Raw genomic sequence first — 24,501 nt, forward strand, 5'->3', positions numbered from 1 at the left:
GCTGTTCCTTAATGTATTGCTTTCTGGTATTTTTATTCCATTTTGACATATATCATACAATTTAACCGTTTTAATTATCCAATTTTCAATTTTTACAATGAATTTAAAAAAATAATTATAACTTGCGTGAATGTATTTTTGCGTTGAACACGTAAATAAAATATTAACAAACACAGACTTAGTCTGCTTTCAGTATGAGATAGGAACTTTAATATATCTTATTTGTATTAATAGCACTATAGAAATATGAAAAAAGGAAAAAGGCGCTATATACAATTTTGATTATATTTTCCAAGAGATGTTACATAAACGAAAGAAAGGTGAAAAAAAAATCGAAAACTTACAGGCTGAGAAAGTGTGGGGTCTCAAAAAATATTACTGACACGATTACAATCTTTTTGGTTTTGGAGGCAAAAAAGGAAAATTATTAATCTACAGACGGGCTTTTATCGGATAAAAGAAAAAATGTAATTGTTTTTCTCCAAATTATGTCTGTTTTTTATTTTTTCAACCTTTTTTTAAATATCAGAATGTTTAAAAAATAATAAGAATCTAAATTGATATATTTTGATATGATAGAAGAATGTATAGAGAAGGCTCAAATCAAATTTTAAGTAAATCAGTTTAATAGAACTTGTGTTGGTATCATATGAAAAGTAGTTTTGGGAAAAACGTGATTAAGGTTTAAAATTTAGTGCATTCTAAGCCCTATAATGACATTTTATACTTATTTTCTGAATCTGCCATTCCTGCTCCTTACATTGCACCTTCTTTTACTTAAAAAATATTTTCACATATTCTTTTTTTCAACTTCTAAATTTAAATATAATAATGTTTACTTATATATTTACAAGAAATATATAATAAAGAAAATATTTCAGCATTCAAATATATATGTTATTCAAATGAGTACATTCTTATTTTGGGTGATATAATTATTATTATTGCTATTATTGACATCTTCTGAATACCACTTGTTCAGATCGATGTAGCATGGTTTGAAGCTTGATACAGATTAAAGCTCTCTTATTAAAGAAATACAATAAACAAACAATTTAGGGGATGGACAACACAGTCGCTTATTGTTCTAAAACAAATTTACATGGCACAGAATACAGAAGGAAAGAAATATATTTTGTACCATTCTTTTTTCAAAAAAAGGGTTGTAATTAAAATTATTTAAAAATTAAATACTTCCTCTTATATAATAAACAGCTGACTAAAGTTACTTGTTATATATAAAAAATGTTGTATATAAAAAAAATTGTTCAGTTAAATTCATAACAAAATAACTCAATTACGTGAGAGCAATATAATATATAAGTTGAAGATAAATGTATTCACTAAATATGGAAATACGTAAAACTAATTAGAACAATGCAAAATAATAAAATGATACGGGAACATTTTGGCGACCACTGGATCGACTTAAAAGGTCGGGTGGTGGGGAGTGCCGATCGAGGGGAATCGTGGACGCCCCTGAATCTTCCCGGCGCGAAGCATCGCGACGCCTTTGTAGCTTTTAGGACAGCGTACGTCTTCGAGCGCCGCAGGAATTAAAGGTAGGTGGCTGTGATTTTACGCGGTACCAGTTTGTTTCTTGATTTCATTTTCTTCAATCGCATATTTCCTGTCACGTTTTTGGGGTAAGACTCCTTCTGAGAGGGGCGCTGAGAGTTTAGGCAGTGTACAGTGTGTAAAAGTGCGCGTTTTTAGTGTTTTTCCTTTTTGTCAGCTCAGTGTTCGGATAAAATACATTACGGATCTAACCTCAACGTTAAAAATAGGACTTGAGTCCGAGCTTATTTGGTAGTTTCTGTTTCTGTGCGATTAGATGTCATCTGTCAAAAGCCTTTAGTATCGCGTTTTGCCGCGTTAATTTGGAAATTTTTATGTTGGCATATTAGGAATTATTAGTCGAATAAAGGTTATGTAACCGCAATTGATATTTTGGCAAATTTGTATATATTATTTCGATAAAAGGAAAACATCCCAAAAATGTCAGGAATCAAAACCTACTACGCCTACGCGTATGGGAGTTTGCCAAAATTTACGACATAGTTCTAAAAATATATCACGCGCTTCACATTTACTTTTTTGGTATTGAGAAATCGGATGTTCTGCTCGCATAGTAGCATTATAATATCCGAAATCCGCACAGCCTGTTGGAGATTTGACAAACTATTCTGTCACTCAAATATATGAAATGACATTCCATCAATGCTTCTAATATATTTCATCTGATGTATCTTATCTTGCTAACTGTTACTCATGCATTTAATGAGCCATTTTTTGTCTAGCTTTGATTTAACCACTGGTTACTTGAACTAAATTTAAAGTAGTTCCGCTGACTTGCATGACTGACATACACGACTACCTTGCTTATTAGACACATGGTGTTTATTATTAATAATAAATAAATAGTATAAGCTCAAATAAAGTTTCTCTCGCTTAATATAAAATTAATATAAATCTGAATGCAAAAGCAGTTAATTTCCGAAAAAATGCGATATTTGGCAACGTAGCAATTTTGCTGTTTTGCCAATTCTGGCATAATACCCGAGTAATGCGGAAATATAAATCTACTATTCTGAAACACTTGTTTTGAGGTTTAAAAAAAAATGGTTTTTTTATTAAATATTCTATTTTTTTTAAGATCATCACATTAGCCTGAATGATTATGTTTGACCTATAAAACATTCTACCGAAAGTTTCAGCTGGTCGAATTACCAGGAAAAAAGCTTAATATCCTAATCTCCGATGTGTGTATCTCGATCTTCATGTCTAAAATTGGACGCAATCAACATCTTATTTATAGATCGTTTCATTTTACTAGCAACTGCAAAATATTCGGCTCTAGAATGGGTGATTTAAAAATAGACAAAGACAATTTTTACGTATAACATACTCACGCACTCAACGAACTCAACACGCCTTTTAAAGTTCATCACATTATATATGTATATCTATTTTTATAAATTATTATTATATTTTAATTGGAGAAATATTATTTCAGCATTTTATTTTGCTCCATTTTAAATTGTTATTATTTATACCGGAGGCTTTCTATCCAAAAGACTACTGCTACAGTTGCATAACTAGCAGTATAACAGGCTAGGGATGCCGAGAAATGTCGATATATCGATATACCGATATTTTTTGAAAAATTTTAAGGTAAAGAAATTTAGGTAATATATTATTACCATTGCTTACGACGAAATGGTGAAGGAATTTTCATCTTTAAAATTTTTATTGTTATTTTTCACATTTCCTATTCCTCAGATTTCATTGCCGGTTCAATTCCACTCTAATTAAAACAAGGCCCAAAATCGCTCACCAAAATCACGTCCTCAGACGCTTTACGCTATCAAAATTAAAAAATTTCCAGTGCTGTATTAATCACCCAATATAACAGCTCAATCCTGAAGAAACTGAAGAAGTCTGGACGGCTTATTGTTGCTCATTATTTCTGAGTATCGTCTGTTCCTTCTTGCCAATTTGTCTTGAAGCTCTTTCGAATTGTAGTATTATTATTCAAATTTCCATAGTATACCATATTTGGATAGTTTCCGAAGTTTTGGTGACTCTAATTCCAATAGTCTATGGCTCAGAAAGTGAGCTATTGCATTCCGCCTTTGGTGATCGAAAACTATGTTAGTCCACAGCAACTTTAGTCTGCCTTCGATTGCCTTACATACTGAACTTCGATATTTGTGTCAGGAATCCATGGACTAGGAATGTTTTTCAATTCAAATTCAAATTGGAACAGTACTATGATCTTACCAGATTCGTACCCACTGCACCAGCTTTTAAAGAATATCAATATACCGGAGAATAAAAAATATTGGAAAACCCTGTAAAAAATTATCGATACCTCTTTATAACAATATCGACATTTCCGTGCAACAGCCCTAATTCGCGAGGCAAACATTTTTTCAAGACCGTGGGGAACAAATCTCGAAATTAGTTCGATAATCTACTTTAATATTTAAAATACCGATATTTAAATAAAATTAACAAAGCCCCCGCGTTTGCGAAGAAATATGAAATTCAATTCAAATTCTATTAATGAAAATAAATCTAAAAAATTTAATAAATGAAAATATCCAAAATATCGGTAAACAAAAAATATCGACATATCGGCCAAAAAATCGGCCAAATTTTTCGGCATCCCTCTTGATTTACTTTAATATGTAATGTAATAATATCTGAAACTTGGTTATAAATTAAACTTCCCCGAATTTAACACTGCGTAAAAAAGTTTTCACACCCGTTTTAACAATAAAATTGTCCTATTAATTTATATAAAGGATCTCTTATATATGGTGGTATTTTAAGGTGACATTATATCCTCCTAATATCATCGGTGTTAGGTAAGAAAAAACCTAATGGCAATGTTCTTTTTATCATTTGTTCGAATTTAAACTTAAAAATACTCGAGCATCTAAATATAGTGAAGAAATTGGGTCGATATGCTGCTAACGTTGTAACATGAGCATTTTTAACTAGAGAAAAATCTGGTTTATAACGTAGCGTGTTTTTTTTTGTGTTGAGCATCTTATATTTTTGTATTCAAATATTGCTTTTGTGAATATCTATATAATTAAAAAAAATGCATTTATATAGTGATTATAAGTAGAAAAGAAAATATTAATATAACTAAAACTAATGTTAAAATACATAAATTAAATCTAGAATAATTGTTATTCAATAATCACATATTCTATTTGATTTATAGGCACCACTTGTTTCTTGTTAGACCAGTGACAAAACAAAACATCCACCATGGACGCGATCAAGAAGAAAATGCAAGCGATGAAGCTTGAGAAGGACAACGCAGCGGATAAAGCTGATGCGATGGAAGGACAGGCCAAGGATGCCAATGCCCGTGCCGAAAAAGTCAACGAAGAGGTAAAAACGAACCGACTTTAGGTATGAAAGGCCTTTAAATTGTATCTTTGCTTACCAGGTCCATGAGCTTCAAAAGAAACTTCTCCAAGTTGAACAGGACTTGCAATCCACCAAGAACCAATTGGACCAAGCCAACAAGGATTTGGAAGAGAAAGAAAAGGCTCTTGTCACTGTAAGTAACTTTTGGATACCTTCCATTATTTATTTATTCGATTTAAAATAACTGAAAACATTCTTATATATGAGTAATTTAAGTAACGAAATTACCACATGAAAAATAATATCTGGAAAATAATAACCATGGTAACATTGTTTTTATGAATTTTTAACTATGACTTTTATGTCATTTTTAAGGACATTATTTAATTTGGTCTCAATTTAATCTCACAGGCCGAATCTGAAGTTGCTGCCCAGAACAGGAAGCTCCAGCTTATTGAAGAGGACCTCGAACGCTCTGAAGAACGTCTGGCTACTGCTACCACCAAGCTGGCTGAAGCCTCACAGGCCGCTGATGAAAGCGCACGGTATGCACCCTTTCGATCACGTATTTTTCGGTATTATAATTAAATTTTTCTGTTCAGTATGTGCAAGGTATTGGAGAACCGTGCCCAACAAGACGAAGAACGTATGGAACAGCTCAGCAACCAACTGAAGGAAGCCCGTATGCTCGCTGAAGACGCCGACAACAAGTCTGACGAAGTCTCCCGCAAGCTGGCCTTCGTTGAAGACGAACTTGAAGTAGCTGAAGATCGTGTCAAGGGTTAGTCCTCATATTCACTCTACTCTATCTTCACGTTGGTGAATTTGTTTCGTTGCGATGCAGGTGGTGACGCCAAGATCATGGAACTGGAAGAAGAATTGAAGGTTGTCGGCAACTCTCTGAAATCTTTGGAAGTATCCGAAGAGAAGGCCAACCAGAGAGTCGAAGAATTCAAGAAACAACTCAAATCCTTGACCGTTAAACTGAAGGAAGCCGAAGCTCGTGCCGAATTCGCCGAAAAGACCGTCAAGAAGTTACAGAAGGAAGTTGACAGGCTTGAAGGTATCTTAAATATTTTAAAATGACCTACGTCAAATAGCCATACGTCATAACATCGATTGGATTGAAACGATAACCTCCTATATATGTTATCATTCGGTTTTAATATATATTATTTTTATGTCGTTGCTATTTAATAGCAATTTTCTTGGCACTAATTGATATATGACTAAGTTAATTTAATTTTATATAACATGCAAACTAACACGTTTCTTAATATTTTAATAATAGTAAATAGCTTTAAATAGTAAACGCATTTGCACAGCTTTGCTTTCACTGTTTTCCTATAGATATCCTTATTGATGGTCGCTGATGGTTGTCACTGAGTTTACATGGTTATTAGAGATATTGGTTTATTTTCACATGAACTATTGACTTCCGAATTTTGAAGCTACACTAAAATGATTAAAATTGGCAATTATTACAGACTTCAGGACGGAAGAAGTTCTATCAAAAAGACCTTAGTTTTTTATGGTCTGTTTAACAATTAGAAAACCGAAAGAATAGATAGGGTTGGTCATATAGCTCTTGTATTCGTCTTGTACGAGTATTTGTTGAAATTATTTTGGTGTTAAAAATTTTATCAAAGTAGTCTTGTGGAACGGTTAATTTCTTGACTTTATTGAGCTGAATGTTGTGGCCAGTTCCCACTCAGTGTTCGGTCAAAGGTGAATGGATAGCGTGTCCATTCTCATATTCAAAGAGAACCTTGTATAAGTCTATTACCTTTATCTTTTCCTGTGCGATTTTAATACATGTTGACAGTACGTTTTTTATTATTGGTTGGGTTGGTTTATACCATTTTTAATTGGTTGATTCTGAGTTATATTGGTTGATGGAGCGATGGATCCCTCAAATCATTTCCTGTACGTGTATCACGTTCACTAGTATTTTTGTTTCTTGTTGAACTTGCATTCTCGCGGTCACATCGAGCACTCCAATTGTGTCTGGACTTTAATAACGTTGGGTTCACCAATTGTAACAAATATAGGACTCTTATTAAACACTATTTGTTATTGATGTTGTTGATGGGTCTTATATGAGCAGTAGAAACACTGCTTGGTTATACTTCTTTATACATATGATGTTACGCATGGTTCACAGTTTATACAAGGAGGGAATTGAATTAAAGCCGATGTGGAAAAGAGGACGAAAGAGAGGACAGTTGAACTTATGCAGATCAGTATCATAAAGTTATTTTAAATTTAAGAGGTAAATTGTTATTATTTGCTGAAGGTATTAATTCATTGATTCACTATGCTTATAGAAGTATTTGATAAGGCTATCTAAGTAAAAGAGATTGTTGGGACTGTTTCCAAAAGTTCAGGGACGAGTAATTTGATGTTAACAACAGATGACATAGCAATAGGCTAAAAGTATATAAAGCTTGCTGTGTTTTTGAAAAAAGATGGTTACAGAAGATAAAAATGCGCAAAAGCTTACATCACTTGGAGAATTCAGACGTTGCTTACTGTTACTATAATTTGCTAAGTTTAATGGCAAGCTTCCTGCTTGATCAACACTTCTGGTAATATGGATGGGACGATTTCTAAGTCGCTTCTAAACTTGCTGTGAAAAGATAACAGAAATGAGTTCATGAACAGTACTTTTCGACAAAAATTAGTTTGAACATTTTGTCTGACACTCATAATATCCTGGATAAGTTCTAAAATTTGAATTAAAAGATTTGTCTTCATTAAAAATTTGAAGACAAATCATTTATTAATGTTGATATGGAATAAATGAAATTATAATGAATGAAGTCATAAGAATTTAGAACTCTCATATTAAGCGAATCTTTATTTTTAAAGATTAAACTATTAGATTACTATTACTAATATTTAATTACAAAATAATATAATTTATAATTGATCGATGGTAATTAATATTTAAAAATTTAATAAGAGGCAATTTTATTGATACTTGTGGATTGACAATAAATTATAAAGTTGACATTAGTTAAAACTATTAACGATTAATAAATGATAATTTTTTATTAAGTTAATTTTAATACTTGAATGTTTTTAAAATATGAAAACTAGTTAGTGAGAACTGTAGTGAAGATGCAATAATTGTTAAATTGCTAAGTTAATTTTTTGATTTTGTGGTTACTTTAAATGCGTGAACTAACTGCTTGAAATGCTGCTTGTGTCCTTAACTAACGCTATTTTTACCATTTTCAGATTTTGTTCTAAAGGAAAAGAACAAATATATCGGAATTGTGACCGACATTGACAAAACGTTCGTCGAAATGTCATCGTTGGGTCAAAAGAAGTAGAAACATTAACGACATTCATATCCACACCCGTCACTTTTAGTTATAACGTGTTTTATGCCTACTTTGTTCGTTTTAAAAGGAAAAACACGTTATAATTGATGTTTTTCAGCAATCTATATCACTCCCTGTACATATCTACCTAATATTCGTTTGTATATAAAATATACACTTCCACATACACTGCCTGCGCTTCTAAGCTTTTATCCAACTAATGCTTCTGCTTTAATGCTGATTTTTTGAGGTCAATTGGTAAGTTCTATTCGTAAATAGCTATGTCTGTGTACGTACGTGTTCGATAAACAAATGATAAGGTCAATTTTTAGAAATAACATATGTAATTATGAAATTTCATGGGTAAATAGATTTTTTTTAGATGCAAATCAAGACTCAGGAAGTATTTGAACATCAATTAGAATATTTCATGTTATAAAACTATTTTTTGTCAACATAATAATTATTGATTTCAAATCTTTCTAGGGCTCTTTTGATTACTAAATATTTAATTAATTACATGTTTAATAAATTAACGTCTATGTACCGAGTTACTAATGGTATGGTTGATTTTTCTAGACGAATTGGGCATCAACAAGGACAGATACAAGTCACTCGCCGACGAAATGGACTCCACCTTCGCCGAATTGGCCGGTTATTAAACACCTTCTCCAGAATTGTCACTGCAAATTTTACCACCAAAAAAATGTATATTACTGTAATTTTTTTGTTGTACACTTAATATTAATTTATTTTAACGCACCATTATACTAAACAACTTGTATAATAAAAAAACCGTTCTATTTCTTTGTTTAATTTTCTTTTTTCATTGTTTTTGAAAACTTCTACATATGAAAGGATAAAAAAACTGAGAATGATATGTACCTTTATATTTCATAAAAGATCAAAATATAATGCTTATTTTGTATAGACTTTTAATTATGTTTAAATAACAATACTTTTTAGCATGGCAACATTGATTCGTTTTTCTTATTTATTAATATTTAATACTACGAACGATAATAGAAAGAGAGTAAAACAAAGAATAATCAAATCGTAGTGAAAGATGTAAGATCTTGGAAATGATTAATAAAAAGAGATATTAAGAGGTCTATGTCTGATTTGTGATATGTTGCTTCAAAGATAAAAAATATCCACTTTTTACATCGAGTCATCATCAGTGATGGAAAATAGAGCTCAGTGAATTACCCAGGTCTGTAAAAAAGTTTCTAAGAGCTGTTTAAGTTTTGTCATGTAATATTTATGTTTTAGGGTGTGTTAAAATCCGAAAATTACTTCAATTTTGTAGTAAAATGACGTTTATTGACAATTTGTGTAATTATATTAAACAGGTTATTACATTAAAATAAAAGAAATGGACTAGAAAAATATTATTTTATTTACAAAGTATTAATGATAAATATTTTCTATCTAATATTCGTTCACTAGCACGTAATGAAACCTATTATTTTTCCAGCCAGTCTGATATCTGTACATTTTTGCTTGTGGGAAATATTTGGAAGGTCTCTCTGAAGCGTCCAATAGTAGTTTGATATGAATGAGACGAGACGCCCAATTTTCCGTGGTATCTTTTATTCGTCTCTTTAATATCCTGGTCAAATTGTTCAACTTGCTCATTCCCAATCTTTCCAGAAAGTGGTCAAGGTGGGTATGAAGAGAATGTACACTTAGACTCATTAGGCAATATAAAGCTTGAAATGCTTTTAGCATTCTTTTGACGATTTATTAAGACTTAAGATTGAAGCCGTTGTGAAGCCGAATTGCTTTAATGTTTCATTTTGATGAAACTATGATAAGCGCTATTATGCTGTATTGTATTGGACCTTAAATATATCCATTAAACCTTCAATATTTGTGCAATAAACTAGTTCGTCTTCTTGTACAAGATAGGAAGTGACCTATTTCTCACGATATCTAAACCAGGAGGAAGATACTCCTGACAGAAGTATGTCCCAGCTTTTGAGCAAATCAGCAATATCTTTGGGAAGATTCAAGTTTCTTAACAAATCATTTAGCTCGCCTTGGAAAAATAATATCGGGCGTCTATCATCTTCCAATTCGGAACGCCATCGGGTTTAGATTACGATAACATCCTTGTAACAACTTGGAAACTCGGCTAACGTTGCGGAAGCCTGGGGTACTAGTATTATGCCGTTATGAACGATGGGACGAATAGCTAATTGCAGATTGGGGTATGAAATTGACTGTTTCCATTTACATCATACCAACAAGATAATAGATGTCACTGTTGTTCATGTGCTCGTACCATGCCATAGGAATTCTATATCGGAAAACTATTTTCTTGTCCTTAAAACCATTTCGAAAGTCTCCAACAGAACTTTTCACACTTCCTTAATTCCTTCTTAATTCTTTGTTGTGCATTTGGTGACAGCCCCACACAACACGAACTTAAATCTGTTGATATATCATAGTTATATCGACCGTGTATTGTGATAACAATAAATAAAACAAATGAATCTTAACCTCAAGTTGATGTGAAAATAGTTTTCACTGAAATAAATTACCTAATTTGGAATACTTTACCGATGTTGGGTCTGCATGTCGTAATGCATGAGATATTATTATATTGGTAACCACGCTTTATTGATGCACATTAGAACTCATGACTATTGCTGAAAATAATTAAAATAATGTATTAAAATAAATAGACAAACAGGCAAACTGTCTAGGGTTTACAAAACCTTGACGTTAAACACATATATCATACAATTCTAGCGTTTTTGCACAAAGTTTAGTATAAATTGTATTATATTAATTGCATATACAATGTCATTTCTTTCTCCGAAACCTAATTTTTACAGAAATATAACTTATATTATTATATATAATTTTCAAATTCAAAATATAGTTCAAAAAGTAAATGTGTAAAAACATCGTGAAGTAATTTTTAAAATCAATTACCATGTCTATTAAATCTGATTTTGGAGTAAACAACACACACTATTTATTTTATTGAGGGTACCATAAATTACCATTGTATGATTAAAGAAGACATCATCGATATGTTAAATTTGATGCAAAAATTCATAGAACAGGAAAGGATATTTGTCATCAGAATATTCTTGAAATATTATTTATTAGATGTTACCATTATATTCTTTCTTACAATAATATCATGTTTTGAGTCGAAGTTGTCTTGACTGGTTTCAAAATATTATGCGTGGTAAATTTGAAGTCGAAGATCGGTCGGAAGTCGGGAGACTAAAAGTCGGCACTAAATTGCAATTGCAGATAAAAAGAATTGACGCAGAAAGGGCGATGGGACGGCCCTCCTACTGTTGGGATAGCCGGGTTCGAATCCTGCTGGGGCATGGTCGTAAATTTATGTTTGTAATTGTTTAAAATTTGTAAATGTTCTAGGAAAGAGTGTAAAATCCGACAAGGAAAGTGATCCCAGTCACATTAGTAACCAGGCTGGGTAAGACCGGATGTCCTCTGGGATGATTCTTAAAGTTGGTCACTCGCAAGTCGGTAGACTTAATGCTGGGGACTGTAGTTCGGAGCTCACGTTAAGCTTTAGGCCCAGTCCGGTTAAACCCATAGTTGGTAAAAGGAGACTTTAAAATATTAAAAAAAAGAACCCAGAAAATATTGAATATGACAAGGTGGTTACATGTTGAAAAATTTCTGAAAATCTACATGAAAACATTTAAATCAGAAATACCATTCCACACACTGTATTTGCCGGATATTGCTCCATGGCCTGATTAAGTAAAATGTTATACTATAAGAAAATACCAAAAATTGGGTTGACTCATGAATAATTATAAAATTAAAAAGTATTAAATTAATTTTCCGATGTACTTTTATTAGTTCGTGGTTAACAATGAATAATAACAGGTCAATTGAAAAGTCCCCGACATAGATGGCGCTACTAGAATTAAAACCATGTTTTTAAGTTAGCCGTAACCTTCAAAAGATGCGTGTATAAATTTGATAGCTGTTGGATCATTAGTTTGTGAATTGTATCATTTTGAGTGAAGCAATTTTTGTTATTGTCAAAAAAATGGATACAAATTAATTTCGTTTGTTGATAAAATATTGCTTTTTGAAGGGAAAAAATATAGTTGAAGCATGATGCCGAGTTTCCGGACAGTGCCCCAGGAAAATCAACCATCAAAGATTGGTATGCTAAGTTTAGACGTGATGAAATGAGCACCGAAGACGGTGAACGCAGTGGACGCCCAAAATAGGTTGCGACAAAAACATTAAAAAATCCACAAAATGATTTTGATTAAATCAACTGTATCTATTAACTGAACGTGTACATCATATCATTCACGAATATTTGGTTATGAAAGAGCTCTGTGCAAAATGGATCCGCGCGAGCTCACTTTTGCCAAAAAACAACGACGAGTTAATTATTCGGAGCAGTGTTTGAAGATGATCAAGCGTAATAAACCCGAGTTTTTGTGTCGGTATGTGACAATGGATGAAACGTTGCTCCATCATTTCAGTCCGAAGTCCAATCGACAGTCATCCGAGTGGACTGCACACGATAAACCCGCTCCAAAGCGTGGGAAACGTAATAGTCGGCTGGAAAGGTTATAACGTCTATATTTTCGGATACGCATGGAATAATTTTCATTGACTACCTTGAAAAAGGAAGGACCATCAACAGTGACTATTACATAGTGTTATTGGACCGTTTGAAGGTCGAAATTGCAGAAAAACGGCCGCATTTGAAGAAAAAGAAACTGCTGCTTCACCAAGACAATGCACCGTGTCACAAGTCAGTGAAAACGATAGCAACAATCCATGAATTGGTCTTCGAATTGTTTCCTCATCTATCGTATTCTCCAGATCTGGCCCCTAGCGACTATTTCCTGCTCTCAGATCTCAAAAGAATGCTCGCTGGGAAGAAAGTTTTGTCGAATGAAGAGGTGATCGACGAAACTGAAGCCTATTTTGAAACAAAGGACAAATCGTACTACAAAAATGGTATCGAAACGTTGGAGGGTCGTTATAATCAGTGTATCACCCTTGAAGGGAATTATGTTGAATAAAAAAACCTAATTTTGCCAAAAAAATATGTTTTACTATATTAGCCGGGGACTTTTCAATTTACCTGTTACTTTGATTAAAATGTAAGGTTTTACGTATTTTTGTACAAAGAATGACCAAGTTATAGGACTCATGACTGTTGCTCAATATAATAAAAATAATGTATTAAAATAAATAGGTAAACAACTGTCAAATGTTTTAAAAATCTGTTATTATGCCTATTAGATCAGATACTAATAATGCCTTTAACTCTAATAATTCTTAATTTCAATAATACTCGTATAAGTAATATTGAAATCAACTACACTTCATCTTGTTATAAAGTAGACGAACTAGTAATTTTTGTGATCGGAGTGAAACATTATATTATCCGCCAAAATAGCTCAATAATCTCGTAAAGATGGACAAATGCAGAGTTACAAAAAAAAAAACAATACTTTCCCTAAGGTTTTTATTTAAAATTCAACCACTGCTGTCATTTAACTAGGCGCATATAATGACAATAAATAAGTATTCACATAGCCGAAAAAGGCCACCAGATAAGAATCTCATCGCATTTAATCATAGACAAACCAATAAGGGTAATAATTTTTTACGGCCCCGTATAAAAAATATACCCCACGCGTTACGGTGACGTCACCCCGTTGGGGCAGCGCGCACGCCCCAGCCCTTATTGATTCATCTTTTCGTCAGGCTAGCAAGTGCCTCATGACTAACGGATAGTCTCAGGAATTAACAACTGTGAAAAATCGCACTCGTTGGTGAGGAAAACTATCGTCTTCAGTAGCGTCCATCCGCCATTTGTCTCGGTAATGAACATTTCTTTTCATTCAGTGAATCGTCAAGAAGGTAAACAACGAGCAGAACCAATAATGGTCGAGGAGGGGCCAATAATACAGCCCGTACAAGGGGGTAAGTTTTTGCATGTTATATATCTCTAGTATATAGTTTAAGCCACAGAAACTGATGATTTTGCAAACATTTTCTGTCTTTCCTTTCACATTCATGTCGTCAAAATAAGTAAAATAGAAAAAGCCTATCCAGCTGACGCTAGTCTTCCCACTATGTTTTTCTCAGATAAACAGTCGATTAACTATTTATCCACCTTTATCCATTATATTTCATGTCGCAATTCAAGTAATATTGAACTCTGATTTGTTTTCTTTTACATGCGCAACATTATCTTTCCTTATATGGTTGTTAGAATACTGTAGATTCCCAGAAAAGATGACGCTTCGCTAAAATAAACTGGATAGCAATTGATTCATGTGACGTTTTTCGTGGTCTTGTTTGGTTTCCTTGAACATATTTGTGTATATATGACTTAATTAATATTATGCCTTGATTCTTTTGTTTAAAATAAGAATATGGAATGGAAAATAATTTTTTTCTGTGCTCAACGTTTTATTGTATTTATTCATTCAATTCTTCCTATTTTTAAGATATCCTGTAGCCCATTAAAGTAATTCTGCAATATGAAGAGTATTCAAGACAGGGTTGTTCAGGTTTTCCTGATATTTAAACCTTTTGGATACTTGTGACTACTCCCTTGCAAAGACAGTATCATCATGTTGGTTCATCCCATCGTTGGGAAGGTTGTCTTACTCATCGTTCGATCCATAAATTGCGCTTACTAGTTTCTTCTGACAACTATAGCAATTTTTTAAAATAATAGTAGTTAAAATAGTTTACCTATTGGCATCATTCATAGAAATAATAGTAATAATAATTCTAAAAAGTAATATCCTTAAATAATTTCCGAAATAATATTCAAAAATTGAGGTATAATATAAACAGTTTTTAAAATAAATATTAATAACATACTTAGGATTGTTGTAAACAAAATATCAAAGCTTAAGTAACCAAAAATTCAAGTTAGATTCTGCAATAAACAAGACACACACGAAGAAGACATTATCGATATGGTTAAATTTGGTGTAAAAGCTTATAGAGTATTAAAGGATATTTGTTACCACAATTTTGAGAGATATTAAGCGCGGAAAATTTGAAGTCGATTATGGGAGATTGCTATAAATTGCAATTGTTGTTAACAGGGGTCGTTATAACATCATAAAAGCAACCGATTGAATATGACAAGTCACATGTTGAAAAATATCTGAAAATCTACATGGGAACGCTTAAATAGAAATACTACCCCACACATTGTATTTGCTGGATATTGCTCTTTTAGATGATTGCTCTAGATTGCTATTTGAGTTTGATTGATTAACATATTAGTTATATAATAAGAATATACCAAAAATTGGGTTGACATGTATAATTTTAAAAATGAAGTATTTTTCCGTTATGGTATATGTACGCTACTAAAATGATATGATATTTTGTCATCAATAGTGGTTTTACTTATTTACTGGTTAACAATGAACAATACTTTGACTTAAACGTAAGGTTTCTTGTGTTTTTGTTCAAAGTATGTTCAATTTTTTAAAACATTATCCTATCCTATCTGAAAATAAACAAAATTAATTCTAACACTTCACTTATTTCATCTCATAGCTATACATCCTTTTTTTCTAAATAACCAGAACCGTATGAGTCACGACCAAAGGGATGTACTTGGTTATTGTCCTGTCTGGACAGCTTGCAACTATAGTAAAATTATTTGTGTGGATCGACTGTACCTTCGTCCACTGGTTTGTTGATCTTTTAAATTGAACCTATTTACCCAGTTTCCATGGTGTAGAATGGTTTGGTGTTTCCAAATTCCAATAGTCCACAACTAAACAACTGTAATATGCTTTTGGTGGTGACCTTATACTCTAAAATACATGTCGCATTTTTGCTTGAAATCCACGGACTAGGACCTTCAATCCAACTTTGATGATCTTATAGCTGAAATTGCTATAGTTTTGCCCGAATTCCACTAAATTTTGTGAAGCAGTGCTTCGAGTAAGTGTGGAAAGATTCTTTTATTTTCTTGATAAGTAAGCTAATTATGGTTAATTGAATAAACTAAAAATAGAACAGAGAGAGCCTTATTGTCTCACTATTTTCTACCCACTGCGTCACTTATGAAAGATGTAGGGCTTAAAAAAACTTTTTATTTTACTTGAAAACTATTTTATGAAATTATGGTTGTGCAATTATATTTTATAGTACTCAATTAACACATTTGAATACAATTTCAAAATGGTTTAATCATGGATCAATTTATATGTCGTTTCATTATTATGACTTATTTAGACTCTGAAAGTGATCTCCTATTTCAACTCAGAAGTAAATTGAGAAGCCTACCAAGCTGCTGTTTTTGAGAAATAAATAATTTTATTCCTGAGTTACCTCGAACTTTTGCAACATCCATATTTACCATCTGTTGAAGTTTGGGAAAGGAATAAAGATTGCATTGATAAAATGGAAGGATATTCCTTTCTTCATTGCGAAATAAACCAGCAAAGATAAAGTTAGATGTTGATAAACTTTACCTAAGATTATTACTAATATACTAATCTAATGATGATAGAATAGACATAGCATCTGTACATAAAATGGTGCAGAATTGGTGGATTCAAAGAGCTCTAATTATTATTGGATAGATGAGCATATAACCTATGATTCTAGATGATAGTCTATTGTTTCGAGAGTATGTTCACAGACTCTGTCACTTCGTTACCCTTTTCTTGGGGCTTGTAGACTCTGATGCCCGAGTACTTGTAAGTTTCTTCGTAGTGTGGTTACTTGAACGCTCGTATTGTTGATTGCGACTTTTATATGACCTTGATGTAATTAGGTTGGTAACTTGTCCATGTTGGTCTGACTGTGGTGGTCCCTTCACCACATCAACGTGTTTGGAGCGTGTTGCTCATTGTTAAGTTTAAGTGATACCAATTAGACCAGACTAGCACAGTGCCTTTTGTTGTTCTTCCTTCAGTAGGTTGGACCAACAACCACTCGAATTTACGATTCGCTGCGTATTCAAAATAGACAGGAAGCACATTCCATTGTGTCATTATACGGATCAAACACCTGGTTCGAATCCATCGGTCTGAAAGAGATGGAGCAACTTCATGTAGTGCATAAGAGGATTCTAAGGCAATCATTGAGCGCCCAATGCTTTGTCAGAGATTTCCAAATATATTGGGAACCTGGCCCAACCTACGTCAAATCCCTGATAGTGACGTTAGTGCCCAACAAACTGGTTTGTACCCCCCTCCCAAAAAGCGATGATTTCCATTTGCAGAGTCGCACCCTCCAACCACGGTCTTCACACACCCGTATGATTATTATGAGGTACTAGCAAGGAAAATCATCAGCTCACAAAAAATTCCATTTCAATGGAAAACGTGGCTATTCCGCTTTTCGGAGTTTCGAAGGCTTAAGGCGTGGTAGACAGTCTTGGGGGGCTTTATTGCTTATTGTCCCAATTAGGAATTTCCCCTTAATGAATAGGTATATAAATGGGTTCATAATTAACCAGCCAAGATTTCTGACTAATTATACAATATGCTAGATGAATACAATATGGTAATTTTTCTAAACTTTTAATCTATATTTTTTACATCTATCAGCATTCGTCAGATTTAATTCTCTGTGATCTTTAGCTTTCGACGATGATAAATCTGTGCGCCGAATATTACCCAAAACAGCCATGTATTAGAATAACATAATTTATTTGCAATGGGGTTTAAAATTCGCATAAAATGAAACATTTATTTTATTAAACATTAATTATTATTCCGATCATTTCGTTGCCTTAGTTTGCCTGCTTTTACTGCCGTTTAATTCCTGTTCTTACCGCGACCGAATCTGTATCTATTTCCAGGAAATTGATCCATTTTCCGCAGCTGCTACATTATGAATATGTGAAATATAACCCAGGGCGTAAATCATCGCTTGATATGGATCGCGAACGCGAGATCTCATCTATTAAAACGATATTACGTGCGATAGTGTTAGGATCGTTTCGACCCATCCCGATTGGCGCGATGTAATTTTTGATTTAATCTATTTCGGATTATTTCCTGCTTCGGTATCTATATACACTCTATCAATACCTGCTGTGTCTCAGACACGGCTGCTCTCAGAACAATATATTAAACCGATGAACAAAGCCCACTATTAGACACTTGCATGCAATATGATAGTTTTTTACTCTAAATAATATTTCCATAATAACATTTTCTACAATTTTTTCTCATCTTTATGGTGATACTGTCTTTAAAGAACGATGTTGATTTGGCAGCGATGCAATAATCTATTGATTTTCGTACTCTTTAAATATTCCGAAATCCAGTGTAAGCGTAGCCATGCTGCATCGATCTGGACAAATGATAATGAGAAGGTGCTACGTCTGGTCACTGTGCTATGTGCAGTAGAACTTCCTATTCGAGTTGCAACACTGTATCTGTCATAACTTTAGCGACATGTTCAATTTGTTCAATTGACATCGATAGATATTTACAGTAATAGTCTCATTCGATCTAAATAACTCCTAAATAACTATAGCTAGCTATTCTCATCATTCACAAGACTTTTTGGTTATGCATTTTTGTAGTACGATTTGTGCATTGCTTCAAAATAGGCCTTAGTTTCGGCGATCGCCTCTTCATTCGATGAACATTTCTTCCCAGCGAGTATTCTTTTGAGATCTTAGAACAGGAAATAGTCGCTGGGGGCCCGATCTGGAGAATACGGTGGATGGATAGATTTTGCCATCGTTTCCACTGACTTGTGATACGGTGCATTGTCTTGGTGAAGCAGCACTTTCTTTTTCTTCAAATGCGGCGATTTTTCGGTGATTTTATCCTTCAAACGGTCTAATAACGCTAAATAATAGTCGCTGTTAATGCTCCTTCCTTTTTCAAGGTAGTCAATGAAAATGATTCCATGCGCATCCTTTGGAGATTCCATCCCACGGTTTGGAGCGGGTTTATCGTTTGCAGTCCACCCGGACTTCGGAGTGAATTGATGGAGTCAGTTAATCCATTGTCACATATCGATGCAAAAACTTGGGTTTATTACGCTTGATCATCTTCAAAAACTGCCTCAAATCGTCAACTGGTCGTTGTTTTTCGTCAAAAGTGAGTTCGCGCGGCATCCACTTTGCACAGAGCCTTCTCATACCCCTATATTTGTGAATGATTTGATGTACACGTTCATTTGCTATCTTTGAGTGTCTACTATTTCACTCAATTTCAATTTACGGTCATTCAAAATCATTTTGTGGATTTTTTAATGTTTTCGTCGGTAACAACTTCTATTGGGCGTCCACTAGGTTCACCGTCTTCGGTGCTCATTTCACCACGTTTAAACTTAGCATACTAATCATTGATGGTTGATTTTCCTGAGGCAGTGCCCGAAAAAGCCAAGTTTTTGCTTCAACTGTATTTTTTCCCTTCAAATAGCAATATTTTATCAACATGCGAAATTTCTTTTTATCCATTATTCCACAATAACAAAAATTGCTTCACTCAAAATGCTATAATTCACAAACTAATGATCCGACAGTTGTCAAATATATACACACATCGTTCGAGGGTTAGGGCTAACTAAAAAACATATGGATTTAATTCTAGTAGTGAATTATTCTAGAATAGTTCTAGTCTGTCTTCTAGTCTTCTAGTAGTGATTTAATTCTAGAAGTGAGTAGAATTAATTCTACTAATTCTAGTAATTAACAATTTCTTTAACGGACAATATTTTGGATTCCACAAAACATTATTTATAATCTTATGGATGCTGATATCTTGAATCCACCTTTTTATAGATGATAGCCCTTGATACATTGCACTAATATATTGTAGTTCTATTTTTTCCTAATGTTATGAATACGATTAAATAATGCAATAAAACTTCAAACTAAATAATAGACCATCAAAATTAAATTTATTTTCAGCAGCGAAAATCGCCTTTCTTGGCTGTTCCTTCTTTTTATATATGTTCTACCAATTTAAGTGCATATTTCTGATATTTAAACTTACTAGATTCACGTATCTATATCCTTATAATACTTACTTAGTCCCTATAATAATAATTTTCATGTATTAATTAATATTGCTGTTTTTTTCTATTCTTCACTGCACATGACCTACTCGAGTATTATCCAAGAGTTGCAATACTTTGGAATTAACATGAGAATGCTCAAAATGAAGTTAGTATGAGAATCTCTCGATGTAAATATTCTTCTGAATATCATGCCTATAGTATCTAGGTGCACTTACGGCATCTCTTAGGATGTTCCGAAAATTTATATTTTATTTATATTGGGTTTCACGGAATACCCTTATAACTATAACTTTTTTTTTCAATTAACCAGTACATTTTCTTATATTTAAAATCTAGTTCTTTTCTTTTCTTTTTAATGTTATTCTTCTAACGGAATATTGCATTGCGATTCCAAGATAGTTAGCGCTGTTGATATATAGGGGGATAATATCATTCATTATTATTGTTATACGTTTAGTTATATTACATGTAAACACAATATGCACCGATCTGATTTAGTTAACATTTATTCTTCATGTCTGAGTCCAGTTATTTATATTGTCACTCACCTGTTTTAGTTTTCTGTTTGCTTCTTCGCAACAAACAATCGTGATTTTTCCATTTGTGTTATATCATATATGTAAAGTAGGTAAATAGTCGGCCACAATACACCTGCATTATTTACTTGGCTAGTGTAGGCTTTCTCTTGATTGATTCTAAATGTTGAGCTTGGGATATAAGAGTTCAAGAGTTCAGTGCCTTTAGGTAACATTTTCTGAAGCATTTGCCGAAGGCCTGGGATACATCTAAGAATATTCTCAGCTAATCTGAGCTATATAGATGAGCAGATCTGTTTAACCTTTGTAGACATTTTCAACGACATCTGTGATTCTATGAATCTGGTCAATTGTTGAATGTTTATTCATAAAACCAAATGATAATGATGATAATCTCAGGAGTGATTTTGGTAATCAAAAAGTTGTGTATATAATGGGTGCCGCACTTGCTAACTATTGATTAATTTTTTCGAATGTGGATTTTAAAATGATTACAACTATTCTATGTATTTTTCTGTTTAGGTATAAGGCTTGGATTTGTGAATAAGATAATGAATAAAATAAGAGGCTACGGAGTGGTGTGAACCCAGTATTTTGAGGAAGTATATTGAAAGGACTATAGCTTTGGTATTCAGAAAGAAATTATGTTTTTTTTTTAATAATTTTGTACCTATATTTGTAAAATAATAATTACAATTTGTATTTTATTTTTATAAAATACAAAATTTTGGATCGGTTAAACTTTAAGGTGTAAAGTTGCACTCAGTCATATTTGCTCAATGAGGCCATACTATAATGCGTTCAAAAGTCCATAGATCATTCTAGACGGCATTCGTTCATTGTTCTTCTCAAAATTTATGGCTATTTAAAAATGAACATTTCGGAAGGTCATTTTCACCGCATTTTACTATTTTACTTCAAAAAAGAGAAACATGTCGCATAAGCGATAGTATCTACGGTAATAATAACATATACAATATGTACTAAAACATCATCGGTGAAGTAAAAATAACAGAAAGAAAGAACGTTAAACTACCGCAGTAAAAGTGACAGGATAGCTCAAGACTCACTTGAGTAATACTACGTCGACAAAAAATTATGGCGGGAGCTCCATAAGGCTATCATTTATGGAAAGGTTGAGATTGCGCTTCCAACGATAAGCTGCGAGAAAAGTGGTACAACGAACATGAAATATGGACACTTGATGACTGGAATAATGTGGTATAGTTGATGAATCATCGTTTACACTGTTTTCTACAAACGGCGGGGTTTATGTTCGGAGAATCCCAAATGAAGCCTACGATCTGGACTGCTTGCTTCCTCTCATTCGCGCATCACTGCTCAGAATAATGAAGTTCTTACCATGATTAACATATTACAGCCAAGTTCTGCCATATTCTAATATGATACTGCACCCATACATACAACCAAAAATGTTCACTGTTCAAAAAATCTTCCTCGTCCAACACAATCGCCAGATCTCAATATAATTTAACAGTTATGGGGAGTTTTAGAATAGAAAGTGAAAAATAGATTTCTATCTTTAACACTATCGAAGCAATTGGCGGATGTTTTGGTACAAGAATGGGACAACATTCTACTGGACAATAACTATTCAGATATTATTCTGCGAAAAATCTCAGTAGTTTTAAAAAACCAGATGGTGGTTCGACACCTTAATAATATTAATATTGAGTTTATATCAGGTGTTCATATTATTTTGTTCATCCATTGTATATAATATTGCACATAAAAAATTCTACACTTATATTCCATATTAATTAACAGTGAACATTTTAATGTACCGAGTTTTTATTACTGAAAACAAATGACTAGAAACGATGGTAAACGTACGATAACAATGTGCTAAAAAAATCGTGGTCGAATCCTAGAGAAGCTTCACAATCGTTTGGAAAGCCCATTTCCAAGTGTTTGGTGGATTTCGAAAGGAATTGTTCATTAAGAGTTACTCGAATCTAGCCAAATCATTAAGTGGACTTTCAACTATCAACGGCTAAAACAATTGAAGCAAGCGAATAACAATTAAACCGATCAGAATTGTTCAATCCATAGGAATGGTATTGTGTTCAATAACGACAACTCAGTTACACATATCTTTAGTCATTACTTGGTTCAGTTCTTTGCTCAAAATTGTCAAAAGTTCTAGAGTGACGGAATTAAAGTTCTCCAAGAAGAACTCCAAGTGGCAAAAGGTCGTTAAATAAAACATCACATATATGAATGATTTGATTTGAAATATATAAGAATAAATTATAAAACTACATTTTTCGTAAACACGCATTAACTCAATAAGATTAAAAGTCATTGCATAAATGTGAAACAATTAAAGTACGAACTGTTGCTTCGAACTTGGCTTCTGTCAGTTCTCATTTTCAAACAGCTAAAATTATGGATGACGATATCAGTTTAATTTAGTGTGTTTTGTTATGCAGAATAATAATATTTTGTTTATTAACATTTTGTATTGACTTAACTACTTTTAAATAGTTTTACATTTTACTACAAACAATCTAGTTATTCGTGGAAAACAGAGGAAAATACTGCAACCATTGCAATGTTCTACATAACAGTTCAGTGGAAAAACTCATGTTACGTATATATTAGCCTTTTAAATGGTTTTCAGCGAAGTAGCAAATAGGGGAGAAAGCAGAGTCACGAAAGGTCTGTAATGAAACTAGCGTCGGCGTCTACTTGACGCCGTCTATATGTGGCGTCGCGGCGCTATGACAAATACCATCCGAGAAAAGGTTAGGCGAAAGCCTTGAGCTTTTACCTGTGAACCGTCGTCTAATATGAAAAAAATTCGATTATTTCGTACAGGTCGTAACTCACCTTATTTTTTGTATTACCTTATACGTAATCGCCGAACTACAACAAGCATTGTTGTATGTAATGGTTTAGTTTATTTTATCACATTGTTCAAGAACTCGTACAAAAGCATAATAAAATATGAACAAAATATTGTAAGAAATAAAAATCATGGTGTTGATATCTTATGACCTCTTTTAGCCATGCCAACAAGAAATATTAATTAAGTGATGAGCCTCAAAAGACATTATCTATGCCTCTAACTTTTTATCAAAAATTATGTTATTCACCTCGCACCAAAACTATTCTCTTGGTTTAGTTTCACCTCCATCTCTTGTATTGAGTAGATTGATGATATTAAAATTGAATCAAATAAAGCCACTGCTCATTCTTGATATAACAGAGAATGATGGAAATATAACCACTGCATGTTTTAGCGCTATAGAAACATTTATAGACTTTACACAATTTCCTATACGATGACCAATAGTGGTATTGTATTGTTACTTTTTAGTTGTAATTAACTTTATTTCATATTTTATGCGAAATCTTGTATATTTCGGGAATCTATTTTATTTCGAAGTTATCGCAAAGTTCTTCGTCTTTTACGTACCGATTAGCATTGGTAATTAATCGAAAAACTTTGGTGTGACAGTATTGGATTATCAGTCCTACCAGTCAGTACAACCACGTATGTATATAGAAATTATAATATTATTGACAGGTGAATCAATATCTTTGTTCTTAGATTAGGTTAGCTTCCGTCTAACCAGAGAAGTTGTATAATTTTGAGTCTAATCTTCTTAGAATTTTTTTAACATAATTTTGAGATGTGTGCCGATGTCCACTGATTCTACTCGAGGAATTTGGTGGTTTCTGTATTTTCATCGCACTGAAAAATTGATTTT

General features: G+C 33.0%; 2 protein-coding genes across 6 annotated transcripts in view; both read left to right on the top strand.

The window, feature by feature from the left end:
* Positions 1–1,439: 1,439 nt before the first annotated feature.
* On the top strand, positions 1,440–9,022 carry Tm2 (Tropomyosin 2). Of its 5 annotated transcripts, none has more exons than XR_013005798.1 (8): positions 1,440–1,562; positions 4,739–4,911; positions 4,970–5,083; positions 5,302–5,435; positions 5,493–5,671; positions 5,735–5,953; positions 8,134–8,477; positions 8,799–9,022. XR_013005798.1 is itself a non-coding variant. In XM_076404620.1 (7 exons), exons 2-7 carry the CDS (start codon positions 4,786–4,788, stop codon positions 8,879–8,881), a joined length of 855 nt encoding a protein of 284 aa, XP_076260735.1. In that variant the 5' UTR covers positions 1,440–1,562; positions 4,739–4,785; the 3' UTR covers positions 8,882–9,022. The 5 variants fall into 5 exon arrangements, 2 of the variants coding, with proteins under 2 accessions (XP_076260735.1, XP_076260736.1); XR_013005799.1 differs by having other exon boundaries at positions 1,560–1,646; XR_013005800.1 differs by lacking the exon at positions 1,440–1,562 and adding an exon at positions 1,690–1,809.
* Positions 9,023–13,967: 4,945 nt separating this feature from the next.
* The window catches only part of Syt4 (Synaptotagmin 4), a 43,990-nt gene continuing 33,456 nt past the window's right edge, over positions 13,968–24,501 (top strand). The window contains exon 1 of the mRNA XM_076404622.1: positions 13,968–14,177. Within this exon, the coding sequence (XP_076260737.1) occupies positions 14,078–14,177 (100 nt within the window). The 5' untranslated portion in view covers positions 13,968–14,077. The remainder of the gene's footprint in view (positions 14,178–24,501) is intronic.

The sequence above is a fragment of the Rhynchophorus ferrugineus genome, unplaced genomic scaffold, assembly GCF_030347505.1.
Source record: "Rhynchophorus ferrugineus isolate W39M unplaced genomic scaffold, kcgeb_rfMv2 rfM4, whole genome shotgun sequence".
In the NCBI taxonomy this organism is placed as follows: Eukaryota; Metazoa; Arthropoda; class Insecta; order Coleoptera; family Curculionidae; genus Rhynchophorus; species Rhynchophorus ferrugineus.